General features: G+C 40.1%; 1 protein-coding gene across 1 annotated transcript in view; it reads left to right on the forward strand.

Moving 5' to 3' along the window:
- Positions 1 to 8953: 8953 nt before the first annotated feature.
- npffr2a (neuropeptide FF receptor 2a) overlaps positions 8954 to 27573 on the forward strand; it is a 55049-nt gene continuing 36429 nt past the window's right edge. The window contains exons 1-2 of the mRNA XM_033620069.2: positions 8954 to 9196; positions 18526 to 18860. Coding sequence (XP_033475960.1) covers positions 18533 to 18860 — 328 coding nt within the window. The 5' untranslated portion in view covers positions 8954 to 9196; positions 18526 to 18532. The remainder of the gene's footprint in view (positions 9197 to 18525; positions 18861 to 27573) is intronic.

The following is a 27573-nucleotide window of genomic DNA, read 5'->3' on the forward strand; positions in this document are numbered from 1 at the left end:
ATTAATTATTATATCTTGCTTCTATTTTTTACTGCTTACAATCAATCACTCAGGTGCAACACCAGTCGTGTTAAACTGTGCAAAATCTATACTTCCATTGGTCATTAATGTAAAAATCAACCACTCAATCTGTCTCTTTGTTATATTCTGCTTGTTTTTGGGGCTTCCTTAATATTTCTTTGTGTTTTTTTTGTTTGCTTATTGTTCTGCTCTTTGATTTCTACAGTTTACTTATTTCATGTACTTATATATTGCTTTGTATTTTATTGTTTTCTACAGATGCTTCCTGTTTGCACTATCTCTTTGCTGCTGTAATGTTGCACATTTACCCGCTGTGGGACAAATAAAGGATTATTATTTTATCATACATATTACAAGGAAAGGGATTTGTTTTGTCTAACTGGACTTTGGATCGGGGCCAAAACAACTTGATCACTTGCAGTGATGTTAAAGGGTTTTCAATGTGGTGAGTCTCCAGGACCCACAGGTGGTCACAGGAGTGGGTCCTCGTTAAAATTGGGAGTTTTTTTGACAAGCTGTATTGTTAAACACGTGTGTGATGTAACATGGTTAGAACACACTCTCTCACTAAGCAGAGAGTCACTGCCCAGAAGAGAGCTGTAAATCTCTGCAGAGAAAAGACTGAGTCATTCACCACTAAAATTAGTGTTAGGTTTATCTCCACGCTTCTTAAATCAGGTGCTTTCCTTTCTCTCTCACTTTTTTCCAAATCAGAATATCAACTTTTTTTGAGAACAACTATTCACATCAACATTTTGTAATATTTAAATAATAAGCTTGGACAGTTTCACTGTATGACAATATACCAGGGTATTTAGAAATCCCCACTGTATGATATTCAACATTGTCAAATGTACAGACATTTATCTTTCTCCTCAACTCATAAGGATATGCTGTATTCAGAATGTACTCTCTGTAGTGCACATACGGTGCCACTAGAGGTCAGTCTCTACTGTTGGAACAGGCAGGTGAGCTGACAGACATGGTGACTTCCAGTGGTGGGGATAACATTACAGTACTGTAAACAACTGGCTAGCAATGGCAGAGGAGACAGCAGGGAGAAACTGTGACAGACAAAGCAGGGAGGTCAGAGGCAGGGAGGGTCAGCAACGGGAAATCAGTCAAGAATAAAGTGCTGGAGAGTCTTGCAGGAGTGGCGAGGAACAATGTGGCAACGAGTGACTGAGAGGCTGGTGTATATGTACTGGCTGTATGTAATGAGGGACAGGTGAACTAAGCTGGCATGATGAGGTGGGCGTTGTTGACAGGCAGGAGTGGGATAAGTATAGACAGGTGATTGGTTGGCAGGAAGGAGCGGCAGAAAGGTGGGATGAGTGGAAAATTACTAACTGAGGGCTGAGTGAGTGTGTAGGCAGAAAAGAGCAGGTGGCCAGGAATGCAGAACTGTGACAAAATCAGAGTTGGTAACTGTTGGAACAGTGGACTAACTAAACTAACAAGACTAGGACAGATCTGGTGAGTTTGGTGAATGACGGCTGTTTTATGGTAAAATAGTCGTGGTTCTGTGAAAGAGAGAAAATGTAATTCAGAAGGAGTATAGTTGTATTTCTCTGTTTAATTAGGGAATACCCTGAAGAAATTTCAGGAAGGTATAAAGTTATGAGAAAATTGATACCGCCCAAGCCTAATATATCGTTTTATATATGTATATATACATATATATACATTTTTTTTAGAAACTAAAGAGAACTAAAGTGATTCAACCCATAATAATTTAAATAAGCTACTATATAAATTTCAAAGTTCAATATTTTGAGAAATAGGCTTATTCTCTTCTCTTTCTGAGAGGAGGTTTTATGGTTTTTCTTTGATTCATTGAGAGTATAAACAAACCGGGATCTTGTTGTCTTACGTAAGATATATGCGCAGATGGTAAGAAAATATCAGCCATCAGTTATAATATTTATTGAACATGGCGCATCCCCTGGGTGGTAAAACATGTCAACAGGTCATCATCAACATAAGTGAACACAGCATCAGTCAGTGGCCACATGAGTTTATTTGCTAATACCAATTTTGGACCCTTGACTGTTGAAATGAAATCTGTGCAGCTTGTTGCAGGGAGGGCATTTAGCTCCTCCCCGATGACTGAGACCACAAGATCCAACAATGGATCTTGTCTATGTAAGACAGATGTGCAGACAGTAAGAAATGACAGATGACAGTGAGGTTTCTTTAGGTCATTAATAGACTCTTTTATTGTAAGTAAACAACATGATGTTTTTGGTGGGCGTGGCCTAGATCACTCTCTGGTGAATGACCATGTTCAGGTGTTACTTGAATAAGTAAACACTGCCCAACGGGACCAGACTGGCCGACTCGTATGCTCTCACTCAGTGGATGGATGATGTCACAGGAAGCTTTGTGGTTGATTACCATGCCAATCTTATAAAGGAGGACGACACTTGAACAGTTGGCAGCTGGTATGTGATAAAATTTAAGTTTTGAGCCATGACTCGTTCCATTCTAGCTCCTAATAACACAACAAGACGACATTTTAAGGCTCCTGTGTAGCCTACAGCCCTGTGGTGGAGAGTCGTGTTTTGCCTCCAGCAAATAAATTGACATCATTGTGACATTGGTCCTAAAAGGGTCTATAAGATTTCAACATGGATTTGTTGTTGACAGTGTAGAATTATTAGGGAAAAAAGTGCGCTGCGATCGTGGGTTTAATGCTCCTTTCAGATTTTAATGTGTCACAGACACAGGACGTGTACCTAGCAACATCACTGCTCTAGTAAAGTTTATATAAAAGTTGTTATTCATTGTCACTTAGGGTTGCCAATGTGTACATAGACAAATAACAGGTTGCAGTTGTCGCAAATGAAAAATGTTTTATCTTAAAGTTTTAAACTCAACACCAGAAACACAGAAAAAGATCTGTTAGCTGATCACCTCACCTAAAATACCTCCTTGCCTCCACACCAGCAGAGAACATTAATTACTGAATTAAATGCTGACAGTTATAATGATTGATTAATTGTCTGAGTAGTTAAAAAAATATACATAAAGAAACAGAGATAACCCATAAGAAAAAAGTGGCAGCTCAAACTCTCCTTAAAGAGCCTGGAGCCAGACTCTTTAAGGAGAGTTTGTGGGTTCAATAAAGAGTAAAGTGCACTGACCTCAATATGAACCATCTATGAGCTATTCTCTTTTACTGCAGGTGCAGGTCAAAGGACTCTTGACAGTTCAATTCTCAGTATGAGGTTTTCATTTACAACAAGCTTTCTTATCATAAAACCTTTTTCTAACCACATCACCTGAACTCACCTTAAAGCAACTCTTACCTTTCTTGCATTTCACACAGCACTTATAAAAAATGTGAACATCCACAACTCCCGCCTCCCTCCAAAGTCCCATCCCCCTCCTGCAACTCCACCTCCCTCCAAAGGCCTCCTCCCTCCTCCTCCATTACATCCTCATTACATCTATGATAGACATAGGCGTTGGCAAGGTAACGTTAGATACATGGAAGAGGAGAGCGAGTGTAACCTTACAACCAAGACAGTCAAACGCAACCCTGGAGTTTTAAAACTCAACCGGAGTCAGTGATGACTGACGAGTTTTAGAATAAGGTTACAGTGCTAACGTTAGATAGTAGCATTAACGTTACTAGTAAGTGGAAACGCACAAGGAAGATAACGTTAATGTTTCAGAGGCTACGCTACAGTAGGCTAACGTTAGCCATTAGCAACCAGATGCTGTGTTGTCATATATGACGTTATAGCCTATGTTACATTAGAGGCAAACTAAAAATACCTGTCCAGCAGAAACTCTGCGACCATCTCGTCCATTTTTAGCTCAGGATGAAGCTGCATCAGTCTTTGCCATCGCTCGAAAGCAGAGCCGATGTTGAGCAAGAGAGATGTTACGCGAGTGGTTACGTCATTTCTGGTTCACTTACATTTTAGTGTGCCATCAGCTTACTAATAGCATTTTAACCTAAACAAAGAAAAGTGTAAAATTTTGCAGGTAAGTGTCACTTTAACAAAACTTTTAGTAATACCTGAACCCAACGTTAATTGATCAGTCTACCACTTTGCTACAAACCAAAATATCTCAACAACACAGAAATTGATCTGTTAGCTGACCTCACCTCACAGGGAGACTGGATGCTTGTCTCCACATCACCAGAGCGCACAAATTAATTTTATAATGTTGGATTCAGCTTTCCAATGTGAGAATGTATCTCATTTACTTGCAAAGCTAATACTCTGTTTGTTTGACAAAACAATCTGAGACCGCGTGTTTGGCATCCTTTACTATATGTCACCATTTTATCGACTAACTGAGAAATTAAAATAAAAAATTGGTAAAAAAAAAAAAAAAAAGATATGAAAATGATAAATTCATTGACAAAAATAGTTGCAGATATGCTAGTCTCGCGTGACCAGCCTCCCTTACTTTGGAATGGGGGTCTGGAGACATTCGTCTTTCATTTTGCAATAGAAATGGGCGGGGATATCCAGACCATGTGACGGCCATAGGTGCGGCACATGTGTTACATGTAACAGGGACGTTGCAGCAGCTGAATCAAATGAAATCATATCCATTTTAATCTCTTCTTGCAATGCACCGAACACTTCCTTTTCTGTTGTACTACGGACAACAATTCTGGGAACAGCAATTCCAGTGTAAGGGGGTGTAAGGCAAAGCTAGTCAGCCGTTGGTCGAGGAAGAGAGTAGCAATCACATCACTGCCGTGCAGAGCCAGCGCTAGTTCTATTACAACTTTCCTATGGGAATGTCCACAGACGACAGAGTCAGCCAGCGTGCTGACATTATCGGCGTCTGTGTAAGAGACTACAGACATGCCTGCTGGAGAATGAATTGTCAAATTTAGACATGAACACAGAAATTGGTTAAAATAAACAGAGAGATGTAATGGGAATTAAGTGCATTCAACCAAATTATGTAAAGGCCTGTCTCAAAAACAAAAACAAAAAAAACAACACATTTTAGACAGACGTCTGAAGCGAAAGCTCCTTAGGCAGAGCAACACTGGCAGAGATGGCCAGAATCATAAAGTTGCACATTTGCAAAAGACAAAGGTGAATATAAAATGTCCATACTGAAAAAAGCATTCAGATCATAACCATTTAACAATTTAATAAATTTACCTAAATGTATAGTCGCACAGTGCTCTACTGTATAGACAGTTTACATGCCAACTTGCTGAAGTGTTCTCATCCAGGTTAAGCACCAGTAATTCCTTCGGGCCAAGTGTGAACCTGAAACGCATCGTTATCAGCCTGCACGGTTTTCTAGAAAAACTCCTCATCTCCTTTAAAACATTTGCATACCAAGAAACGTTACCCGAGGAGTCAGACCTCCCAGCTGGGTTTCTGTCTGTTATTAAAGCCTTTTCGACTTATCACAGGGAGAAGGCACAGAGTTTTTATTTTTGATCCTTTTCGGTTTCTTCCTGCTGCTGCTTGCAATGAGCAGATTTGCTCCTGGCACACTGCTGGTGAGCTGAGAAGTGAGTGCAAAGTCCATTTTCCTACGATTCCTATGTATTAATGCACTCTGCTCTACTCAAGTTCACCAAAATTTGTTTCACTTTCAATCAGCCAAAGCTTCAGCAAAGCTGGATTCATGGATACAGCATTAATCAACCCAGCAGCAGCGGCAGCAGTGTTCATTTTGGGTGTAGCCGAGGTAATATGTAAATCAGACCTCTCATCTGTTGTGCGGTCCGTCAGTTCAAAGCTGCAATTTCAAGGGCTTGGACCTTGGCGCTCAAGCACGGCTTTTAATGAAAAATGAAATGAAGAGACAGAAATACCCCATAAGGAAAAAGTGACAGCTCAAACTCTCCTTAAAGAGCCCGGAGCCATGTGGGTTGGATAAAGAGCAAAGTGTTTTGACCTTAATATGAGCCATCCATGAGCCACTCTCCTTTACTGCAGGTGCAGCTCAAAGGTTATCACAAAACCCTTTTCTACGCACATCACCCGAACTCACCTTCAGAAAACTTTTAGTTAAAACCTGAACCCACCGTCAGTCAATCGGTCCACCACTTTGATCCAGACTAAAATGTCTCAACAACTATTAGATAGATTGCCATTAAATCTGGTTCACACATTCTTGTCCCTCTCAGGATGGCCTGAAATAACTGAAATGATTCTGGGATTTTTTCATGTCGGGCCATCAGAACAAAAATTTGATCTGTCAAATATTCTTTGATCTATGATCAAAACTAATGTCAGTCCCATGAGCCTCAGCTCTACATTGTGTTTAGTTTTAATTGGCAAGATAACAGCTGAAATACATGGGGCATGGACATGACATGTTACGTATGGTGGGGTGAAGCAGAGCAGGGGTTTTACCTGCTACACAAGCCTCTTTCCTTCTGGACAAAAACCCACTAACATCTGGCTTTTGTATTCAATGGGAAGGGTTACAATCGACATTCCTTCCTGGGACAAATTACTCCTCAGGAGTATCAGGTATTTATCAGCTACAGGTCCGATTGGCTTTAATGGAAAGAGGACACCTTCATTGATTTTGCATGAGAACAATCACAACAGTGCTCAATAATGTGGAACATACATATATTGTAGTAGTAAGGGGGATTCAGTCTCAAAGTGCCAGGAAGTAGACTCAACCATCACAATTTTCTGTAGCTTAAGATTTAGTCTTAAAGTAGCTTGTTTTGTCTGAAACCTAAAGAATGATGTAAGTGGTTATGGATAATTAATGAATACTGAATTAAAATATTTAAGGGTTTCTGTTAACTAGCATACAAGACTGGACGGGAGCTTGAAACAGTAAGGTAGTGATTACACAGTTTCCACTTTAAACCTTGAAACCACCAGAATTCCCCATAAATGACAATAATTAACGCGTTCTCACCCAAAGTCGCCACATGTTGCCGTTTTGTCAGTGGCCTTTCACGTCCATGTACTACGTGCTAGGTATCTTTCTGCATCTGCTGTTGACATTGCACGATGCCGCTACCAAGGCTGAGATGTTAACAAAAGCACATGGTAAGGTTTAGGCATCAAACTAGGTGGTTAGGTTCAGAAAAAACATCATGGTTTATCTCTACATTTGTACGGGAAGCCAACACGAAAATCCTGGTCCAAAGTCCAGGGTTTGTTGGAGCCATCCATCGCCCCTCCAACCTGCCCTATGTGGACTTTCCTACACCTTATATTATGTTGTTAGTACCGTTTCAACCTGAAGCCGTCCAGCTACGTATCATACCGCAGCGACAAGTGTTGTCCAGCCGACCAGCGGTGTATCATAAAACCACGAAAGGTTCGGTCCATCTGCGTTACTACCTGTGGTGACTATCGTAAACCAAAAATTTTATTAGTCACCTGCGGTGGCTCAGGAATGTTCTTAACATGTACTCCAGTCCATTAAATTAAACTGTCCAGAAGAAGTTTCTCTTTTGGGTGACGTTCCCATTTATTGCAAAAAATATAAATCCAAAAGAAAAGGGTTACATTACCAAATTATGTTGCTGGGTTGAAAACAAAATGCTGGCATACAGTAAGAACCGTGTGCTTCCACCACCGCTCTGCTCTGACTGCTGATAATCAACAAACCCTTTAAGACCTGTGAATGTGCAGCTGCCAATTACCCGTGTGATTAACTAAAAATAGCATCAGAGTGAGACCTCCCTCCTCTAGTGGTAAAAAACAAACTAAACATACACATAAACAATTAAACTATGAAATGGCTCCTACACTAACTAATGGTGTATGGTATTATATCACCGCAAAAGGTGGCTTTTAGTGTTGGGTGTCCGACACTGAAATCACTAACAAAGCGACGGTATTTCACAAGAACAGGCTGCAATAATTGTCAGAACTGGGACTATGTCTGTGTATTTTTACATCAGAATAACAACTACCATCATTCTTTTAAATCAAAGCTTTTATTTAATTAGTCCTTGTTATAAGGTAAGGTAAGATAAGGTAGGTGGTCTCTGTGGATGGAGTTACATTTAGTAAAACAGTCTCCCTGTGAGACAGCAGTCGGGACATGTAGCCAAAAGCACAAAAGCTGACTGACAGCGAGGTAACTTTTAATCAAAGTGCACTGAATGCACCCAACTGCTACCTGTGACCATTCATCACCAGCTTGCAGCACATTTACATGATCCCTCAAAACTCCACAGCTCCTGTTCACGTGTCTTTGTTCAGCTTCATGCTGAAGTTTAAACCCTGTGTGGTGTCATAAACAGGAGGCGCCGTAAACACAATGACAGCTGCAGCAGCTATGAGACAACTCTGCTCAAATATTTACACTCACTGCCTTTGAGGCATTATAAATTATAGCATCATGATGTCTAGTGAGGGAAAAGTTTCATCAATTAAAAATGAGAAACTTAAGACACTACAGTATATATGCATTTGGAATTAAACAAATAAATGTAACATTCAGACTCAATATATGCTTCTCACTTCCTGCAGGCTATATTTTATATTGATGTACTTTAAAACAATTTATATAGGAGTTAACTGTCAGCAGCATTAAAGAAAGACTCATTTTAAAAATAATTTTCAATAATTGGAGCCTATTAAAGTCTGGCACCTAGGGGATTTAACTGTGACTCAAATTTGATAAATCTTTTGTCACTCTCTCTCTGTGCTGGCAGTTCGTGTTTCTGCATAGGTTGTGTTTATGGTCATGCCGTTAATTGCGCAGCAGCAGTGCGCTTTGTGGCTCAGATCATCTGTGACCTGCCCCCTCACAATCAGCATCACATCAGACTTTTGTTTGTTTTAATAGTGGACCCTTGACATTTCAGAGACAGCAGCCGGGGAGAGATCAGGGGGTGTATCACTCAACCATTAGCCTGTTCATCTAGCTCTCATCCCACCCCCTTCGCTCCCGACGTCACCGCATCAAATGCGAACGGATCCGTCTGTAAACCCGCCACTTGCGCTCTGATCGGCTGCCTGAGCATATCTAAGCTGGACACATGTGGCGCTTCGCAGCAACGCACATGAAACTGTACTGATATTGAACCCAGCGGGAAGCGGAGCTTTGACTCTTTCTTTTTCCCATGCTCTGTCCTTGCGTCTTTTCTTTGATCCACGTATGTCTTTATTCAGAGGAAAGTGGACATTTTTTACTTTTCTTTTCCTCGGAGCACACAGCCCGTTGCCAGCTTGATTTGAAATAAACCAAGGTAAGACAAGTTAGTTTGTTGGCGTTACTTACTGCCACAAATGTGTGCATTAATTGGTGAAATTCATTTTTAAAAGTAATTATTTTTTGATGTTTGAATTTGACTCAATGCAGCCAAAGCTCGTTGAGTGCGTATAAAGTCGACAACTCAAGCGTATCGGTGCGCGCACGTCCTTATTCTCCGTCCGGCTCTCCATCCTGCCAGCTTTCTCCACTTTGATGCACTGAGCTCCATTAGGACACAGAAACCTCTTTGTCAAGAGTGGTCAGTCATGCGTGTTTTTGCGCACAGTCAGCTCCCTCAAGTTTGCATCCTGTGCCATCCATCGCCTAATTTGATGCGCAAAGTTACCAGAGGAGGACAATCAGGAGCCAGACAGCCCTGGTGAACCCTAATTTCCCATCAGTGCATGTCAAGTGCAGAGACTGCTACGCGCGCAATGTTGGCACAAAATGTACATCCATATATTCTCTGTGCCTGCACCCACCGGCGGAGGTCCCGTTTGCTGCTGTGGAATTCTGCGCACAGTGCTAATGAGGGGAAGCAGGGATGAAGCTACAGTACATGTTGGTCACTGAGGGCTGGAGGCTAAACCTGACAGTGGGGAGTCTGAGGGCATGAATACAGTAACAGGAATACAGTTAAGATAAAAAGTAAGACCCTCAGAAATACTGAAACACATATTCGGTTCGTTTTTAAAACATGTCAAGACGTTGCATTACAATAAGCCTCTAAACATCCACTGTTCTTTGACCCTGAACATTTCCATTTTGTGACCTGCAGTCTGCTGAGCTGGAAGTAAAAATAATGACCTGCATGCTCAGTGTAACACGCAGCTATATATTCTGTTGATGTGGCTATTTTCTTACATGCAGCTAAGGATATTGTGTGAAACATTAAACTCGATCACACTGCAACATGACAAAGTAGAAAGTGCAATCAAAGCAAGACGGAGGTTGTGGCAGGCTTGTGAACATGCACCTTCTGGGGCTGTCTTCCCCCTGAGACTCAAATACATTTGAAGTTTATTTGAAGCTGCCTATATGGTAATGCTGAAGGAAGGCACGTGAAGGATCATGAATGTTAGACAGATTTATTCCAGTGGGAAATTGTACTGTCACAGCAGCAAAAAGACACTGACAATGAGCAAAAACTATACTCAAAGCTTAAAACAAGAAGGAGTTTATTTTCTATAGATATATACATGTGTAGTGGCAATACACAATAGTGTCATAGTGTATGAGTCCAAGGTGAGTGTATTAGAGTTAAATTGAGGAAAAGCAAGGCGACTATATGCACCAAAAAACCCCAAAAGACACAGGAACTTCTGTGAGCTGCTGCAACAGGCTGCCATTCAACTGCAGCATCATATAGTGAAGCTTTCTAGGTGTCTTTGGGGGGACAGTTTAAATTATTCACGGGGTAAATGCACTGTGATAGCCAAAGCTCAGCTCAAAAATCATGTTGTGTCATCTTTGGGACATCTGGACAGTGTTAGCTTTGACTCCTGCTGTCGCTACTATAAGCTGCTAATATTAGTAAGACTGAACTATTGTGGCAACATCATGACAATGAAGTGGACAGAGGCTGGTCTAAATCTGATAAACAAAACAACAGACGAGAAGATTTAGATTTGGATTCTCTCTTGGCTATAAATGAAGAAGCTATGGTTGCTATAACTTATGAGGTTGTGATTGATATAGCAGGTAAATATTATAAAAGAAAACAGCAAATTACAATATCATAAAATGCTGTATCTGTCATATATTTACATGACATGGTTTCTGTTGACCATTTGATTGTTCACATTTTAGGATAGCTTGGTCACCTACAGCACAATATTGTTGCATACTGCAGTAATGTGACATATTGTACGTCTTTAATTTATTAAATCAAACTGACTGAATAAAATCTTAATCCAGATTGTATCTGGACTAATGTACACTCTAAAAAATGATTAATCAGGTCTGTGGATAATGCTTAAAATAAAAAAGTGACGACTTGTTTTAAGAAGTTTTTTACATTTTTGAGAAGGCTAAAACTAAAATAAGTTAGAATATCTTAAATAAAATCGTTTGACCACTAAATATCAACACAACATTTGGATAAATATTAAGTTGGTTCAACTTAATCAGGTTTTTCGAGATCAAAGCAAATCATGTTGGTTGTACTAAAGTGATTGAGTTTGTCAGAATAAAAAAGACTCCTGGGATTTACTCAATAATGGCAGAGTTGGAACTACTTAAAAAAATGCATGCAAATTGTTACCTTCATTTTTTTTTAACTGAACGAGTGGATTATTTTTTATAAGGATAGACCGATACATCGGCCGGCCGATATATCGGGCCGATATTTGAGTTTTTTACTTGTATCTGCATCGGCCGATACACGTGTGGGTTCGCGCATTTATTTTTCCCTGGCACTTTTTTTCATTTGAAAGTATGTGGTTAAGTTGAACAAAGCTGTTGAATCCTACTGTGTACAGTAGTTGTTGTTTTATTTATGCTTCAGCTTAAATATTTGTTTATTTTATAAAGACATTACTGGAAGATTTAAGAGCACTGAACTCTTTTTTTTATTTGAATGTATAATAATAATAATAATATTCTACCTGTTCTACCTCAACTTTCCATCTTGTTTTAGTATTTTTTACTGTTCAATAAATGTTTCTTATTTTAAACTTGAGACCTGTAATATTTGTTATCATTGTGTCATTTTTTTTTTATGTAAATTGAGGGAGCAAAAGCAGCATCTGCCCCAAATATCGGCTCAAGAAAATCGGCAGTCCATAATCAGTCATCGGTTAAGGGTGATGGAAAAAAATCGGTATCGGCATCGGCCCTAAAAAATCCATATTGGTCTATCCCTAATTTTTTAGAGTCTAGTCAACCTACTGAGCACATTTTTTCGCAATGTTTATCACACTAGGATTGTATAATTTCTCCACCATACTGATATTACATGCTTTTTACACTGTTTATGAATGATGCTTCGATAAAAAAGCATCATCACTTAATCTGAACCTTTGTGCTGAAATTCTAAATCTTTCAGCTTGAGCATGAACACGACCACAAGTCTAAGCTATTAAATGTCTCCTGCTGATGTTATTACTCTCAGGGTGGAAAAAGCCTGTGAAACCAGACCTTTACTGAGCACTAATGATTTCAGACTGACATTCTGAGAGAGCAAGACCTACCATACCACACTACACTACAATCATTTATCACTGGTCAAACTATCGCAATTCACATTCACTAGCTGTGGGTGAAAGCAGTAGGTCCATCAGTAGACGACAGGCGGCAATTCACAAGGCTTATGAATTAAACATGGATAAGGAGAAAAAATGACTTCATTTCTTTTCTTTAGCAATCAATGTACAGATTCTGACATCAACATTAGCCAAGACTGTGCTCTATGGTAGAGTGTGATTTGAATAAACTCATTATGGCTGTACATTGACACAGAAACTGGGTTTAATTAATCTAAAAGTAACAGAATATGAGTTACTGGTGGATTTATTATATTGCCTCATAGACACGTGCTTGGCCAATGCCCTGAACACCACAAATCACCTAGTCTGAGTTGGCAGAAGTTCACTGCATAGATCAGCCTCTCATTGGGCGGAACGAGCCACCCGCTGAAGTCCCGCCCTACCACCTCCGGTTGTGTAGCAGTTTTCAACCGTTTTCAACACATCCTTTACTAACTTTTGCGGGGTTTGATCTTGCGGGCATGTAGCCATTTTTCTGCCATGGTTCGTGTCCTGTAGGTGATATTTTTGTGGGCGTGTTACACCAAAACTTGTTTCCCCCGGGCAATATTTTTGCAAGCACACCGTTGCTGTGGCACCGCCCAGAACGATTGTGATTGGTTGAAAGAAATACAAGCAGCCGGGGCGTTTTTTTCCTCCAATCTTAAAGTGAGAGTCGGCTCAGCCAGACCTTTCTTTTCTTGAGAAAGGTCTGGTGAGCAAGACTACAAATCACCAATGTGACATATCTGAACCAGGTGGTTGCTTATGTCACACAAGTAAAGCTCAAGCATCTGGAGGCATTCTCCCTCTAGTAGATCTAAACCCTCAGGATCATGGAAATTCTTTTCAGTTTTACCAAGTTTAAAGAAGTCACTCAATCAATTTGTGATGTTAAACCACCTGAAACCATACATCACCCCATGTTCAACACCACATCTGACATATAGGTTATAAGGCAAAAGGGAAGCAGGTGAAATGTGGTTTAATGTCACATCGTTTCACCCATCACATCTGAAAAAAATCTAATCCAGAGGATTACTGTGGAGGTACATCCATACGCACAGTTCACACCAGTCACATTTAAAGGGGCTATTGGGATTCCATTTACTGTCTGATATAACAGACAAAAAGCTCATGTCTCATTCTGGCTAAATTTGCTCGTCTCTGCAGGAAACCAGCAGAGCATAAAATTGTTTTTAGATTATTGAGTATTCTACCTTGAGTCTTTTATGCAGAAGAAAGTCAAAAAAGCATTTTGCAAGTCTGTTGCAACACTGTTCACTAAGAACAAAAATTACCAGGGTCCTTGTTTGTGGAGATTTAAGGCTATGGGATGTAGATTTTATCTTGCCACCTGTTGGCAGCATACGTTGAGTTTCCAAGCGGAAGCAATGGGAAAGTAAATAATACAGGAAAACACCATAAATCTCAGCCAAGTAATTAAGTAAAATTAAGGCAGTTAGATGCACCTAAACAAGAAACTGCGGCATTTAAGCAAAGTTTTTAAGGCGTCCTAGGGCAACACTTTAACTTAGTCATGGGATAAACGAATAAATGAACAGTGGGGGTGCTTGTTTGTGTGGTTTCAGTCTAAGTCTCTTTTAGGTGGTCTATTACATCTTATATTACATTTACTCTGTAGATTTTATCTTGGTGCCCACATGCGTCGAGTCTCCGAGCAAAAGCAAGAGGAAAGTGATTAATATAGAACGTGTCCACAGGACGCAGCAAGCTTGCTTGGCGTTCCAGAGAAAAATAGCTGTGACCAGAGTTTCAGGAACTGTAGCCTATAATTGTCGCTACAATTCAACCTACCTTCACCCCAGTCCTTCAAAAACAGCTTTAATTATTACACACAGTCTCAGATACGCAACACCCCACACAGACCACCAGGACACATCTGTGTCTCTATAAATAAGTCATTAAAACTGCAGAGTTGGGTGCACTTTGAATGGCTTTCAAAATTTATAATTCTTCAGTTCCTTCAATTAACCCCCCACGCCTCCCATTTGCTCATCATGTTTTATTCACATTTGTTCAACACATCCACACAAAGCAGAAAGAAGAAAGTCTGTAGAGCGATTAAGCAACTGTGAGGTTTATCGCTGTCACTAATGGCTCGTACTTGGAGGCATTTCTGTCGGCATCAATCAAAAAGTAGGGGTTGCTAAATGGTCAGAGGAGGTGACAGAAGTAATAAAGGCAATATTCTACCCAGTAGGTCAGTGTGACTGGTAATAAATATGTTTTTCCCATGTAAATTCTGCTATAATCCTCAAGCATTACTACATATCCAATCAAGATTACACACAGTTATAATCAGCCATAATGAGCATGATTCATAATCACAACAGCTACACTTATCTTTTGCAAATCTCTGTAATTGCACAGGTAGACAGTGTCACAGCTGTTTATCTGCTGTTGACTTGTAGGGAAAAAATCCACTTCCAAATGCTTGTGCACCCCGGAAACAGCCGTAAGTGGAAAGAGAAGATGTTTGCATTTCTGTGCCCATTTTGTTGTCCATTTGTAAACAGCAATTATTTTTTTATTTATCGCAATATGTCAGCTTCCATTGGAGCTACCATGGAGTCACACAACAGGAAATGTTTACACGGACTGCAGACAAAGCTGTAAGAAAGAAATGGCCATGCAAACAGCATGTTAAGATTCCCTGACAAGACTTAATGTCGACTTTACTGAAAGGGTTTGTGTTTACATGCTTTGATGTTCAGAAAAACACTTTATTTCCCTCTTACTGTCTGTTGCTGTATTCACCTTCTGTCTGAGATGCTCCGCATTGGTACCTCTCTATTTAAGCCCCCCTCCTTAAAAAAACCCAGTCTGCTCTGATTGGTCAGCGGTTCCGGGTCAATCACATCCTGGCGTCTGTACCGTCTTTGCAGCTGAGAAATGACTGAAACAGAAAAAGCGGCACCTTCTGAACACAACCGGATGTTACAGCAGGAAAATGATCCGAGATCTGGGAGAAATTAAAATTAACAACACTGGCAACCAAGATAACGTGTTTCCCTGAGGTTAGCATGTGCTACACGTAGCAGTGTATGTAATGTTAACACATGCAGTAGCATTTCTGAAGCAGGTCATCATATAACCAAAGTAGAAAAGAACATTGGAAACAGTATTCAGAGGCCTGAGGTTTTTGCTTACAAGACTTAATTGAACATACCTTTACCTCATTATTTGAAACTTTTTTAATGGATGTTTTGCTGGATTTTTGAACACGTAGAACAATTAGAATGCTTGACAGTGCACACTGAACCTTGCAGTGATGAACAGAAATCCACTTACTAGAAACTATAAAAGAATAGGGAAGGGCTTAAGCCACTTAATGGGTTCTGGGTAGAAGCATGGAAGCATGGAAACAGGAATATAATTAGTTAAAAAAAATAGTCCACTATAACCAGAAGGGTCAGTAGTTCAACTCAAGGCTGTGTTCCTTTTTTGATGAATCAATTAATTGACTCGTCAAGAAATTGCGTCATATTTTAGATGCCAAACATTTCCTTGTTCTTGTGTTTTCGTCGATGGTAATGATTTCTTGCTTTTTTTTATCTGAATATCTCTGGACAAAACAAGAAATTTAAAGTCCTCACTTCTGGCTTTGAGATACTATGACAGACAATTTTTACCATGGTATACATTTTGCTTCATCACCTCATACTGTATCAACACTAAACATCAGGTTTTAAAAGCTAACCATCAGAATCAAAGAGCAAGGACTTCTGTCCCAACTCACCATTTTGCATTCAACAATCAAACAGAAAGATATCATTTAGAAAGGAGGCTGACACACTGAGACACTGGTTTCTCTATAGACAGAAGACAGATATGAATTCACTGCAGTCCTGTTCCTTTGACTTCTGCATTGTTCCCTCTCTGCTTCCGTTGCTCACTCAAGGGAAAAAACAACCCCTCTCTGCTATTGTCACTGCTCTCTCTTCACTTGCACGTATGCAGCAAGCAACTACAGCTTCCTCTGTGAGAGGCTGTTTAAAGTCATATTCTGGAATTTAGAATCTCACAAACTAGAGTTTAAGTAGATATATTTATATCTGAACATAGTCAGTATTTATAGTAGTCAAGTGTCTTTGTTCATCTGGTTCAGATTTGATGTCCTTGTTTTTAGCTGTATGTGTATTTTGTTCTGTTCTATTCTGTACATCGGGAGCAACCACAGACCGTGTAACATAAGGGATATAGCCACCGTGACATCACCCGTATGTTTGAAGACTCCAGTTTTGAAGCCTTGAGTTTGGCATTTTGGCCATCGCCATCTTGGATTTTTAAAAGTTGAGAACTTTGACATTGGGGATTGACTTACAAGCCTCAAGTGGCCATTTGAGGAACTGCAGTTTTTGGCACTTCTGCATTGGCTTTGTTTTTTCAGCCATGGAAGTTGTGCCTGTGGATATTCTTATTTATCCAGATCATAGTTATGTCAAGGCAATTGAATCAAACACAACTGGACTTACTTTTGTCTTAGAAGACGTTTCACCTCTTATCCAAGAGGCTTCATCAGTTCATGCTTGTCAGACTAGGCTGGAACTAGTCTGACAAACTGGTGTGGAACCAAGAGTCAAATTCCTTGTATGTTCACGCCTACTCGGCCAAATAAGCTGATTATTATTCTGATGAGGGAGGCTACGGGAAAGTTGGCACGCCAATAGCACTTCATCATGAAATACAGCAACGTCTGAAATGCACTGAACATCACAGATTGATGTTTGAGCAGAGACAACGATGTTTCATCTCAATTACTGTTCTGTCTTAACTTTATTATGACAGTACAAAGGTATAACCCTTTTACATATCATTTCCCTGTAATGTCACTTTTTATAGACTGTTAATTTTCTGGCCTCAGGTCATGTTACCTCCCCCTCTCACATAAAGCAGTCATCATGGTCTGAAATGTCGTGCTGTATGTGCTGTTTTTCCATATTGTAAATGATCTTTGATAGGTGTTCCATCTGTCGTAACTGTTGGCATTAACCTGTTAATGTTCTGAGACATTTGGTGCTTTCACAGTGAAGGAATGAGTTAAGAGCTGAGGCTGTTTCTCATTTCCATAAAAGCGCTGGTGACACAATGAATTATGCACACTGGGACTACGTAATACATGTACTGGAACTAAAATTGGCTGTACTACTCAATATTTTAGTTATTTTAATGTTATTATTACAAATGGGCCAAATGACTACATTTAATGTGAAAGGGGGCCGCTCATGGTGAGTTATATCCTCACTCTGTAGCGCTGAGTAGTATTTTAGCGCCTTTTAGCTCATTGTTTTGATTTTACTGAGGACTTTACTGTTTTTCTGTTTATTCTTATATTCTTATCAGCGCTGGCTTTCATTGAAAACGCTTTGAAAATTTCTCTGTACATTATCTGCCCAGCATCAAATGGCAAGCCGACAAAGTTAACAACTACCTCGTAAAAATATAGAGGACAATTTAACAGGTAAAGAGACACTAGGAGTTGGTGTAGGCCAAACCAGCGCTGAAGGAAAGATATTGGACTTAAAATATGATCAGGTGGACACAAACATGACAGCAAAGGATTAGTGATGTTGCACTGCTGGATGGGTGAACATTTGCCAAATCAACCTTGTAGAAGTGACAATATGTCAGTGTTGTGCTCACAGCTGTTGCCCCAAGTGGCAAAAAACATTTAAATGTAGGTTAAAGCTTCAGCATGTGTTTTATCCATTTCTGTTTTTTACCAGTGTAATTAGTTACCTACCTACCTAGCTACACCTATAGACCATATACCAAACATTTTGTCAGTGGTGTCTAGTTTCCATTATTCGATGAATTTCTTGTTAAAACAAGTTTTTTTTTAGCATGAATACAGAAAGATACATTACTGTTCCATTTCAAAGTTTCTGTGATTTGTCTTTCTTCCTTCTTTCGATAACTAAGTAGAAAAAGTGGTTTCATTGTAAGAATTTCTAAAACTCTTCATCATGCTTTCAATAATTTCCTATTCTTCAAAATTGCACAATAAAGTAAGCTGATTCAGCATGAAGTCATCTGCTTGTCCTTCATTTTTCAGGTTTAAAATGAACGAAGGACTTGACAACAACTTGACTCAACTCTATGACAACTGGACATTTTACAACTCCTCCCTGGAGCCCATCATACCCAGGAACAACATCACCTATGTTGGATTTTACCTTCATCAGCCGTCCACAGCAGCCATCTTCATCGTGTCCTACCTGCTGATCTTCCTCGTGTGCATGGTGGGAAATGGCGTGGTGTGTTTCATTGTCCTGAGGAGCAAAAACATGAGGACAGTCACCAACTTGTTTATCTTAAACCTTGCTGTCAGTGACCTCCTGGTTGGGATTTTCTGTATGCCCACAACACTTCTTGACAACATAATAACAGGTGAGCAGCACAGTAATTTCAAGCTTTCATCATGTTGTTGTTGTGTTTAACTTCTGTCAAAATAAGACATGTTTTTTTAGTCAAGCTGGCTGTCTTGTCAGTCAGTCATTTGTTTTTGTTTTTTTTTCAACACTTTCCAGACTGAAATGTCTCAACGAGTATTGGATGGATTGCTGTGAAATAGGTACAGTCACTCATGGTCTCCAGAGGATGAATCCATATGACTTTTCTAGCGCACCAACAGGAAAATTTTTCCAAGATTTAATCTCATGACAGGATACCTAAAAAAACATAACCCAATAACCTTTTAGGTGAATTTACATGAAATGTGGCTAAGTTCACATGTCCTGTTTTTTTGCACCCTCAAATTCATTGTTTTCAATGAAGACGATGCAGCAAGCGCACTCAAACACCAACGCCCTGAGATAAACCAAATTCAACTTTTGTAACGCAGCAGCGTGTCATGTCGTGATGAGGAAAAAGCCAAAAGATATCTTTCCCTTCTTCCATAAATATCAGTCTGTGATAAATATGGAAAAGTTGATCATTTTTGATGCTGGACTACCCAGAGCTTTACATCTGTCCCATGGACAATATGCCCACACAAACAGTGCCTAGCCCTGCACTCAGGATTTCAGGTCAATATGCAATAATACAGTGCTTGTTAAGGTTACTTAGCAACCTCAGACGCAACCTGCCGTTGCGCTCTTAAAAGCTGGTTCAACAATGGGACAAAAGTAGCACCCAGCACCCAACGTTGCATTTTCCAGGTGGTTAAAGACGCCGCATGTGTATGGCCCCTAAAACTTTCACAATCTTGAGAGCCATCGGCTAACAGTCTGATGACTATAAGCCTCTCGGGGCAACAGACAATATTTCAGGAGATCTAGTGTCGTCAGCAGATATATGGGCCCAGCCTTAGTCAGACAATAGCTGATGGGTTCCAAGATTGCATTTCGGCTAATGCATTCTGCCCTTTCACACAAACTGGTGCTCAAACATGATCGGTCAATACCACTGGGACTACAAACAGAAACCAGAAGGCTTCTGATACCAAAATCTTGTCCTGTTGCCTACAGATTCTACATACATATGCAGATATATGTTTATAGAGATCAGGACATTTATGGTACCTGGAAGGATGAATCCCAATGACTTTAGTAACCCCCTGTGCCGCTAACAGGCAGACATTTGTGGTTTTGAGGAACTGTCTCGACAACTATTGGATGGGTTGCCATTACATTTGGTAAAGACATTTAAGAATTAATTGTAACAATTTTGTCAAAACCCTGACTTTGCGCCACCAACAGGTAAAAATTTCCATGTGTCCAACACTTCAGTTCATGATCAGATACATCATAAACCATCTATCTCATTGCTGTCAGCTACTAAATCTTATCCACAAATATCTGTGCTTGGCAGATATTGTGTGCCTAATGATGGCTTGGACCAAAGCTCTCCCACAGTTCTTTGGAAATGCAAACTGGGGATAATCAGCTCCAATATCTTACAATAGGAGCATCAGCGTACTCATGCATGCACTGTAACGTCTCTGTTTGGAATATCAAATACATCAATATGTTAACGTGTATAGTATGTACCATTGAGTTTGAACTTTGTCTAAGAGTAGTTGAAGCTGATGAGGTTCAACTGCGGGTCAGATGATGTCAAATGTGAAAAATTCCAGATTTGACTAATTCAAGTTGAGTCAAGTTTGACAAAGCAGAGCTGAGCTTGATGAGCTGAGATATCCCAACATAAACCTTTTTAAATTTCCTCTGGTGCCACCCTCAGGGCTTTCTTTCCAGCTTGGTGTAAACGTCTCTGTGGCAAAGACAGAGATATTACACAACAAATAGTTTTGCTGTTTGCTTTGTAATGATGCATCACAGCCTCACAGGGCTGTTAGCCCTGTAAATCCTTTGATTAACCCTCTTCCCTAATCCCTAACCACTGATGTTATTTAATTCTCTGTAGGGTTGCTTTGTTTTCAGTTTGGACTAGTATTAATATGGATTTCTAAGAGGCATTTGGAGGCCATCCCACGCAAAATGAACCTTGAGACAATCATGGAATGACTAAAAAGTGCAATCTTTTTCTTCACAGTCTGCAGTTATCAGAAGTAGAGAGGGCTCAGGGGAGTCAGACAGACTGCCCTGCATGCATGAATAAGATCAGGGCTTTTCCCGCGTTGTGTTGATTGGACTTGACAGTTGACTCTTGATGATTCAAATCTCACAGGAGCGATTCTTAAGGCTAATGATAGTGGCTGAAAGCTCACATTTGTCATGTAGGCTGCAGAAGCTGCAATGACTTCCTCTTTTCAGTTCTAAAACAAAAACAAAACAGAAACTAAAAAAGTTCACTCAGTAGAGTGCAGATCTCCACCAGGCAGCCCCCCGAGCTGATCACAGCCACTTTAGACTATTATTGTAATTCGAGTAGACGCATCGCAGCTTCCTGGAAACTAATAAAAGAACACGCCTTATCTATATTTGACGAAGCCACGGAGCGTTGCACAGAGCAAATCCATTTCTCCTGCTTACAGGCACTGTAGTAAACTATACATTGCCTACAGTGTAATTATGAGGACGACAGTATTTTAATAACTAGAACACAGCCAGAAACCTTTGGTCCATGTTGTTCATAACTGGATGTTTAACAGCATTAACTTTGTCCGTAGGATACAGCACAACAAAGTAAGACTCAACAACCATAAACACAATTAAAACAGACAAAAAAACAAACCATTTAACTACACAGCCTGCTTACTTACTGATAATAGAGGCACAAGTATCAAGGAAAAATGACCAAATCAACAAAATCTTGAAGTCTACAAATAGACTGTTAAAATGCTCCATGCGCCCAGTGTGGTATGACACTGTGAGGAGGATAAAACAAAACTGGGTTGCAGCCTGACCACAGAGAGCTGTGGCCACTGGTTTTGTTCCTCCTGGCTTCTTTACAGTCAAGACAGCGGCAAAGATAACAAAAACTGGGGGTTTATCAATCTCATATGGATCATTTTAATGGATCATATCAGGTAATTATTCTGCAGATGCTGCGGTTCAAACAGAACAAACTTTTCTATGGCTGTTTTTTGAGCCTGGGTGAAGATGAGGATGTGTCCTGCAACAGACGATAAGACTTGTTGTTTTTAGGTGAGCCGATTTCTGGAAAACATGCAGTCACTACCGGTCAGTTGAGAGGAATGAGGAGTCACCAGTTATCAACAGTCGGGCGTCTACGGCTAAGAGGTAGAGCTGGTCCTCCACTAGTGTTGCACGGTATACCGGTACTAAAATAGTACCGTGGTACTAGAGTATTCCAAACATACTATACTGCATTTGGAAAATACCGGTACTTTGAAATTGATTCAATTCATTAATTTAGTTAATTTATTTTACTCATTTATGCACACAAACGCCTTTCTTGTTCTTATTGGAGCACAGATTGCACAAGTGGTGTGTAAGACAACACCTGTATCAACATTAGCAGCTGGCGCACGTGAAAAAAGACAAGAGAAAGTCTGCCTCGCAAAGGGAGACAACACGAGACAACACAAACTTGGTGGAACATTTGAGTTACCAAACCGAGGTACTTACCGAACCATGATTTTTTTGGTACCGTTACACCTCTACTATTTATTGTTCTAAAGGTTTGTATCCAAAAGGACTTTTCCTTAGGAAAAGTACCTTAGAGTATCGAAAAGTATTGAAATTCATATTGGTATTGGTACCGAAACAAAGATTTTGGTATCGTGACAACACTATCCTCCACCAATCAGAAGATCAGTGATTCGATCCCCAGCTCCTCCAATCCACATTTCAAAGTATCCTTGGGCAAGATACTGAACCCCAAATTGCTCCCGCTGGCTGTGTGTGTTGGTGCAGTTGGCATCATGTATGGTAGCCTCTGCCACCAGTGTGTGAATGGGTGAATGTGACGTAGTGTGAAAGTGCTTTGAGTGGTCGGAAGACTAGAAAGGCACTATGTAAGTGCAGTCCAGTATGAAAGAGTCAACAGTTTCAACAATGTTTAATTACCACAACCTTAAGTGGTTTTCGAGCATAAATGTGCACACAAAATATGCTGATTGGTCCAGTAGTTTGTGAGATTAACTGGGGACAGACAGACAGACGGACAGACACGCACACACATTCACACACAAGTACAAACATATGATCCCTTCAATGGATTATGCCTGACAGATAAAAACCAGACATAATAATTCAGGAGGATTCAAGCTGCCTCTCAACTAACTAAAATCAAGGCCATCCATTTTTTAGATTAATAACAAATTAAAGCCCATCTCTTTTGTAACCGAAAAATAATAAGCTGTGATTGCAAAGAATGTTGTTAGATTAAAGTACCATATTCATCTCCCGAGACTATTTTAGTGGCTATAGACATTTTAACAAATGATACATCTATTGCTTCGTAAGGAGAACAGTTAAAGCAGTGTAATCAGCCATTGTCTGAATCAGGAATGTGTCAGACCCCGAACATGTTTGAGTCTGGTGAGATCCAGCTGGCAGAGTGCTTTGTGTGATTAAATTCCTGCTACAATGACATAACACAGAATTAAATCCTGAATTATTATGGATCGCTTGCAGCTACCACAAGTCAAGAAGAATGGTGTTAGCTCTGCATTAAATTATCACATTTAAAACGATGCAAAGTTTTTTAAGAAAAAAAAAGAAATTTCATTTGCAGAGAACAATAAGACATCAGCGAACATCTGCTTAACTGTGAATGACGTTGTCAGACTCTCCATTTTATGTGTTTTTTCCTGCACATAACTTTAGAGGTGTGGAATTACTTCACAGTACAATGCATAAATGTAAAAATTAAAATGTCTACAGTGGAGTTCCAGCAAGCTTGCTCATATTTAACTTGTTCGGCAGACAGACTACTTAGTGACCTCCGAAATCTCCACCTCCTGAGCACAATATAAAATGTCCTATGGTAGAAAAACATCAATAATGCACACTGGCTTGTAAGAGACATTTTAACTATAAAATGCAAGAAGGGAGTCAGTAAAGTTCAAATAAACTCAAAAATACCTGATTTAATAAACATGAAATAGCATTAAGAGTGCCAATGGTTGGCAAGAAATGTATATTACCTTTACATTGTACATTATTTATGAATTCATTTTTGTCTGCTGTACCGCCTACACACACATAACCACAGATATATATGAACAAATATTACGGATTTACAATTTTCAGAGCCAGTAGGGGATTAAAAGTATTTACAGAGAGGCCATGGTGTCATTAACACCAAAAGGGCTTATTCCCATGGGAGGATTAATAGGCTAAAAGGATTTTAAGACTATTCGGTTTTGAGGCATTTTGTGTGCAAAGTTGAGATCTGAGGAGAGCTCACTGAGTATCTGACATGTAAATGGTTCATCCCCTGTGGAGCTTTAAAGTTTCATGTATTCTGCCTTTTGGATTTGACATTTCATGGGCTTGACCAGTGCAACAGATATCAGCAAAAACATTAGGCTCAGCCATGTGGAGACAATGCAAACTTAATTGATTTTTGGTCTTCTCACTTTGTCATGAGATTGCCCCCGCCAGAAAATGACAGCATGGGATGTTTGTTCAAACATGTTTTCCTGAAAAAGATCTGTTGAGGCATGTGCCTTCAACACAGGAGGCCATTTTCATTCTGTCTCCATCAACAGGGAACACAGGTGTTACGACCCGGCTTGATAGGGGAAGGGGAAGCAACATGAAATTGGTTAGAACTGGTAAAATGAAGTTATTTATTAACAAGGAATTTCGGTCTCAACTGTGAACGACAATACATATAATATAAATGATTTGAAACAGCATGGTCTCACTCCCAAGGCATCAAAACACGCTGCGTGGGCAGTGTCCCTGCTGTCATTGCACCCTTGAGCATCTGTATGAGAAAGAGCTGGGCGATATGGACAGAAATTCATATCTCCATATTTACAGGCTGACTGGGGATACACAATATCTATCTTGGTATTTTCTACAAAATCAGCTACATGTTTTCAGTTGCAAGTCAAAGCCACATTTGAAAATGTCACAAGCACTTTTATAAAAACAGACTGTGATCAAAATAAAATGCAAAGACAGGTATTTTTTCCCTGTTTGAAAATATGCAGCTGCACAACATGTAAATGAGAAATGATATAAATAAAGAGCAGGGCTGTACGTTAACTTTTTGCACACACCACTGGAGCTAGAGGTTTAAAGGTTTGCAGCACAGGATACAAAACTATAACATGACTTTAAAAGGATCCAGTAGGCCTAAATCCATTGTAGTTTGAAACAGGAGGGAAGGAGCGAGACATTTTGTCCACATCAGATATGTCTCGCATATAAAATGTCTGTGTTGTTGCTGCATTTTTTAATCAGATCTGTCACCTGCATCCAGGCACTGTCTCAGTGTCACACAACAGACTACAACTACCAAGAAGAATGGCAACATGCTATGATCCACCTCACATACAAACTAGCAACGCAGCGCTGCACCGCACGTGCTGTGGCCATTTCATTCATCTCACAGACTGATTTAGCGTAGCACATGCAACATATAGACCGATGTCCCTCTGTAGACTAATTAAGAAACAGATTAAACAGAGGAGCAGCTCTGTGTCTCTCTGAATGTTGCTGTAAGTGAGTGAGTGGGGCAAAGCTGTGCTGAGAGTGAGAGAAAGGAGAGATGCACACTGGTATGTGTTATGTAACACAACTTGACCCTATATTTTTATTATATGTTATATATTATATTCATATTTTGCTTGAAAATACACTGATCAGCCAAAAAATAGAACTAACGAATGAAATGAGTAACATTGATCAGATTGTTACAATACAATGTTCTCCTGGGGAACTTTTGGTCCAGGAATTCATGAGGATGCCATTTGATGCGCTTCACCCACCCAAACACCTCTGCAGATCAAGTATTGCTTGTCATGGCACCTGCACTGGTCGATGGCAGTGGCCCTCAAGCAGGAAAATGCACCATGCCACACTGCAGAAGCTGCTCAGGAATGGCCCAAGGAATGTGACAAAAAGCTCAAGGCATCGATCTGGCCTCCAAATTCCCCAGATCCCAATCTGATTGAGCATCCATGGGATGTGCTGGTACCTCAGAGGTACCCCCAATCCACGGTGGGGAGATTTGAAGACCAGATTGACACCTTGAGCTTTTTGTAATGTTCCTTGGGCCATTCCTGAGCAGTTTGTGTGGTGTGGCATGGCTCATTGTCCTGCTGGGCCACTGCCATCAGGGAGTACTGTTGCCATGAGGGGAGGTTACTTAGCCCACAGTGGTGTTTGGGTGGGTGGAGGGTGTCAAGTGGCATCCACATAAATGCCATGACCAAAGGTCTCCCAGCAGAACATTGCATTGTAACAAAATGATCAATGTTTCTTACTTCACCCACCGCTGGTTTTAATGTTTTGGCTGATCAATGTATATTGACATATTGTACATGGCCATTATACCCCGCAGCCCTAATATGAGACACACCAGGATTTCAACCAACTGCAGTGTAAACCCAGTATTATTATTAGACACTTAGAAGGTCCATATCAGGAGGGGGGTGGGAGTGGAGGTATATGGATCCAACAAGCACAGGACTTTGACCCTGGAGACCATTGTTTGTGTCCCATGTGAATCTAAAAGTCAGCACTTCAGTTTCAGTTTCAGAAGCTGAAACTTGTGAGGTCAGGGTTGGCATTAGTCATGAGGAAGGTTTCAGCGCTATAAAGGTTTCAAGGTATACCGTGGTATGAAAATTGACGGTAATCGTACCATGTACATTTGCTTATCAATGGTATTTAAAAAAAAAAAAAAAAAAAAAAAAGACACGTGTTTGTTCAAGGTCCCACATGGGGCCACAGCTTGTCAGTTCGGAGGCTAACAAACAGAAATCAGAAAGACACCGATCTTGAGAGAACTTGCGGTTTCATAACAGCACTGTAGGACTTCATTAAGAGGAAACTATAAACTGTATTTGATCAGGGTTAATCTGATATGAAACTGAGATGATTATAAAGTACATTCGTTCTTTGTGCTAAGCTTAAATCTCAAGCTTCATCCACACTCACCTACATTTTAGTTTTAAATGGCTTTTTAAGATAAAATCTCTGAACACTTGAATGTTTTTGCACAGTTTCATAAATAATATCTGACCATATTAACACTTCTAAGGATGCATATCAAATGATCATCCACGTACACTGGTGTAAACAGCAGGCAGATTGTCTGCGGCTGGTTGCAAAGTTACAAAAACGATACGGAGGAAGAACAATGGCAAAAAGGAAGATCAGAGAAGTCTTTGCTTGGCCCAGTGACAAGGTGGAACTGTCACAAAAGGCAACACCAGCGGGTAGTCAATATAAAAAAAATATAAATTGGAAGTTACTACAAAGCAAATACGGTTGCTGTGCCAGGAGCATTATTATTTATAATGGGAAAGCAGTACTCACACAAAATCAAAAAAGGGAATTGTACGTTACGCCTAAAGGAGGAGGACTCACATCCTTATTGTGGGGGGCTTTCTGCTTTACACCTACGGACCTTTGATCAACATGCTGAACCAATGTTACTTTATTCCCATCCCTTATCAACACTGCAAAAAGACAAAGTGCTCTAGGAACTACACTGTGCCAGCCCCCTGGCCTCTTCAACGTCCACGTCTGACCTATGTATTTGAAACACA

The sequence above is a fragment of the Epinephelus lanceolatus genome, chromosome 9 (genome assembly GCF_041903045.1).
Source record: "Epinephelus lanceolatus isolate andai-2023 chromosome 9, ASM4190304v1, whole genome shotgun sequence".
NCBI classification, from domain to species: Eukaryota; Metazoa; Chordata; class Actinopteri; order Perciformes; family Serranidae; genus Epinephelus; species Epinephelus lanceolatus.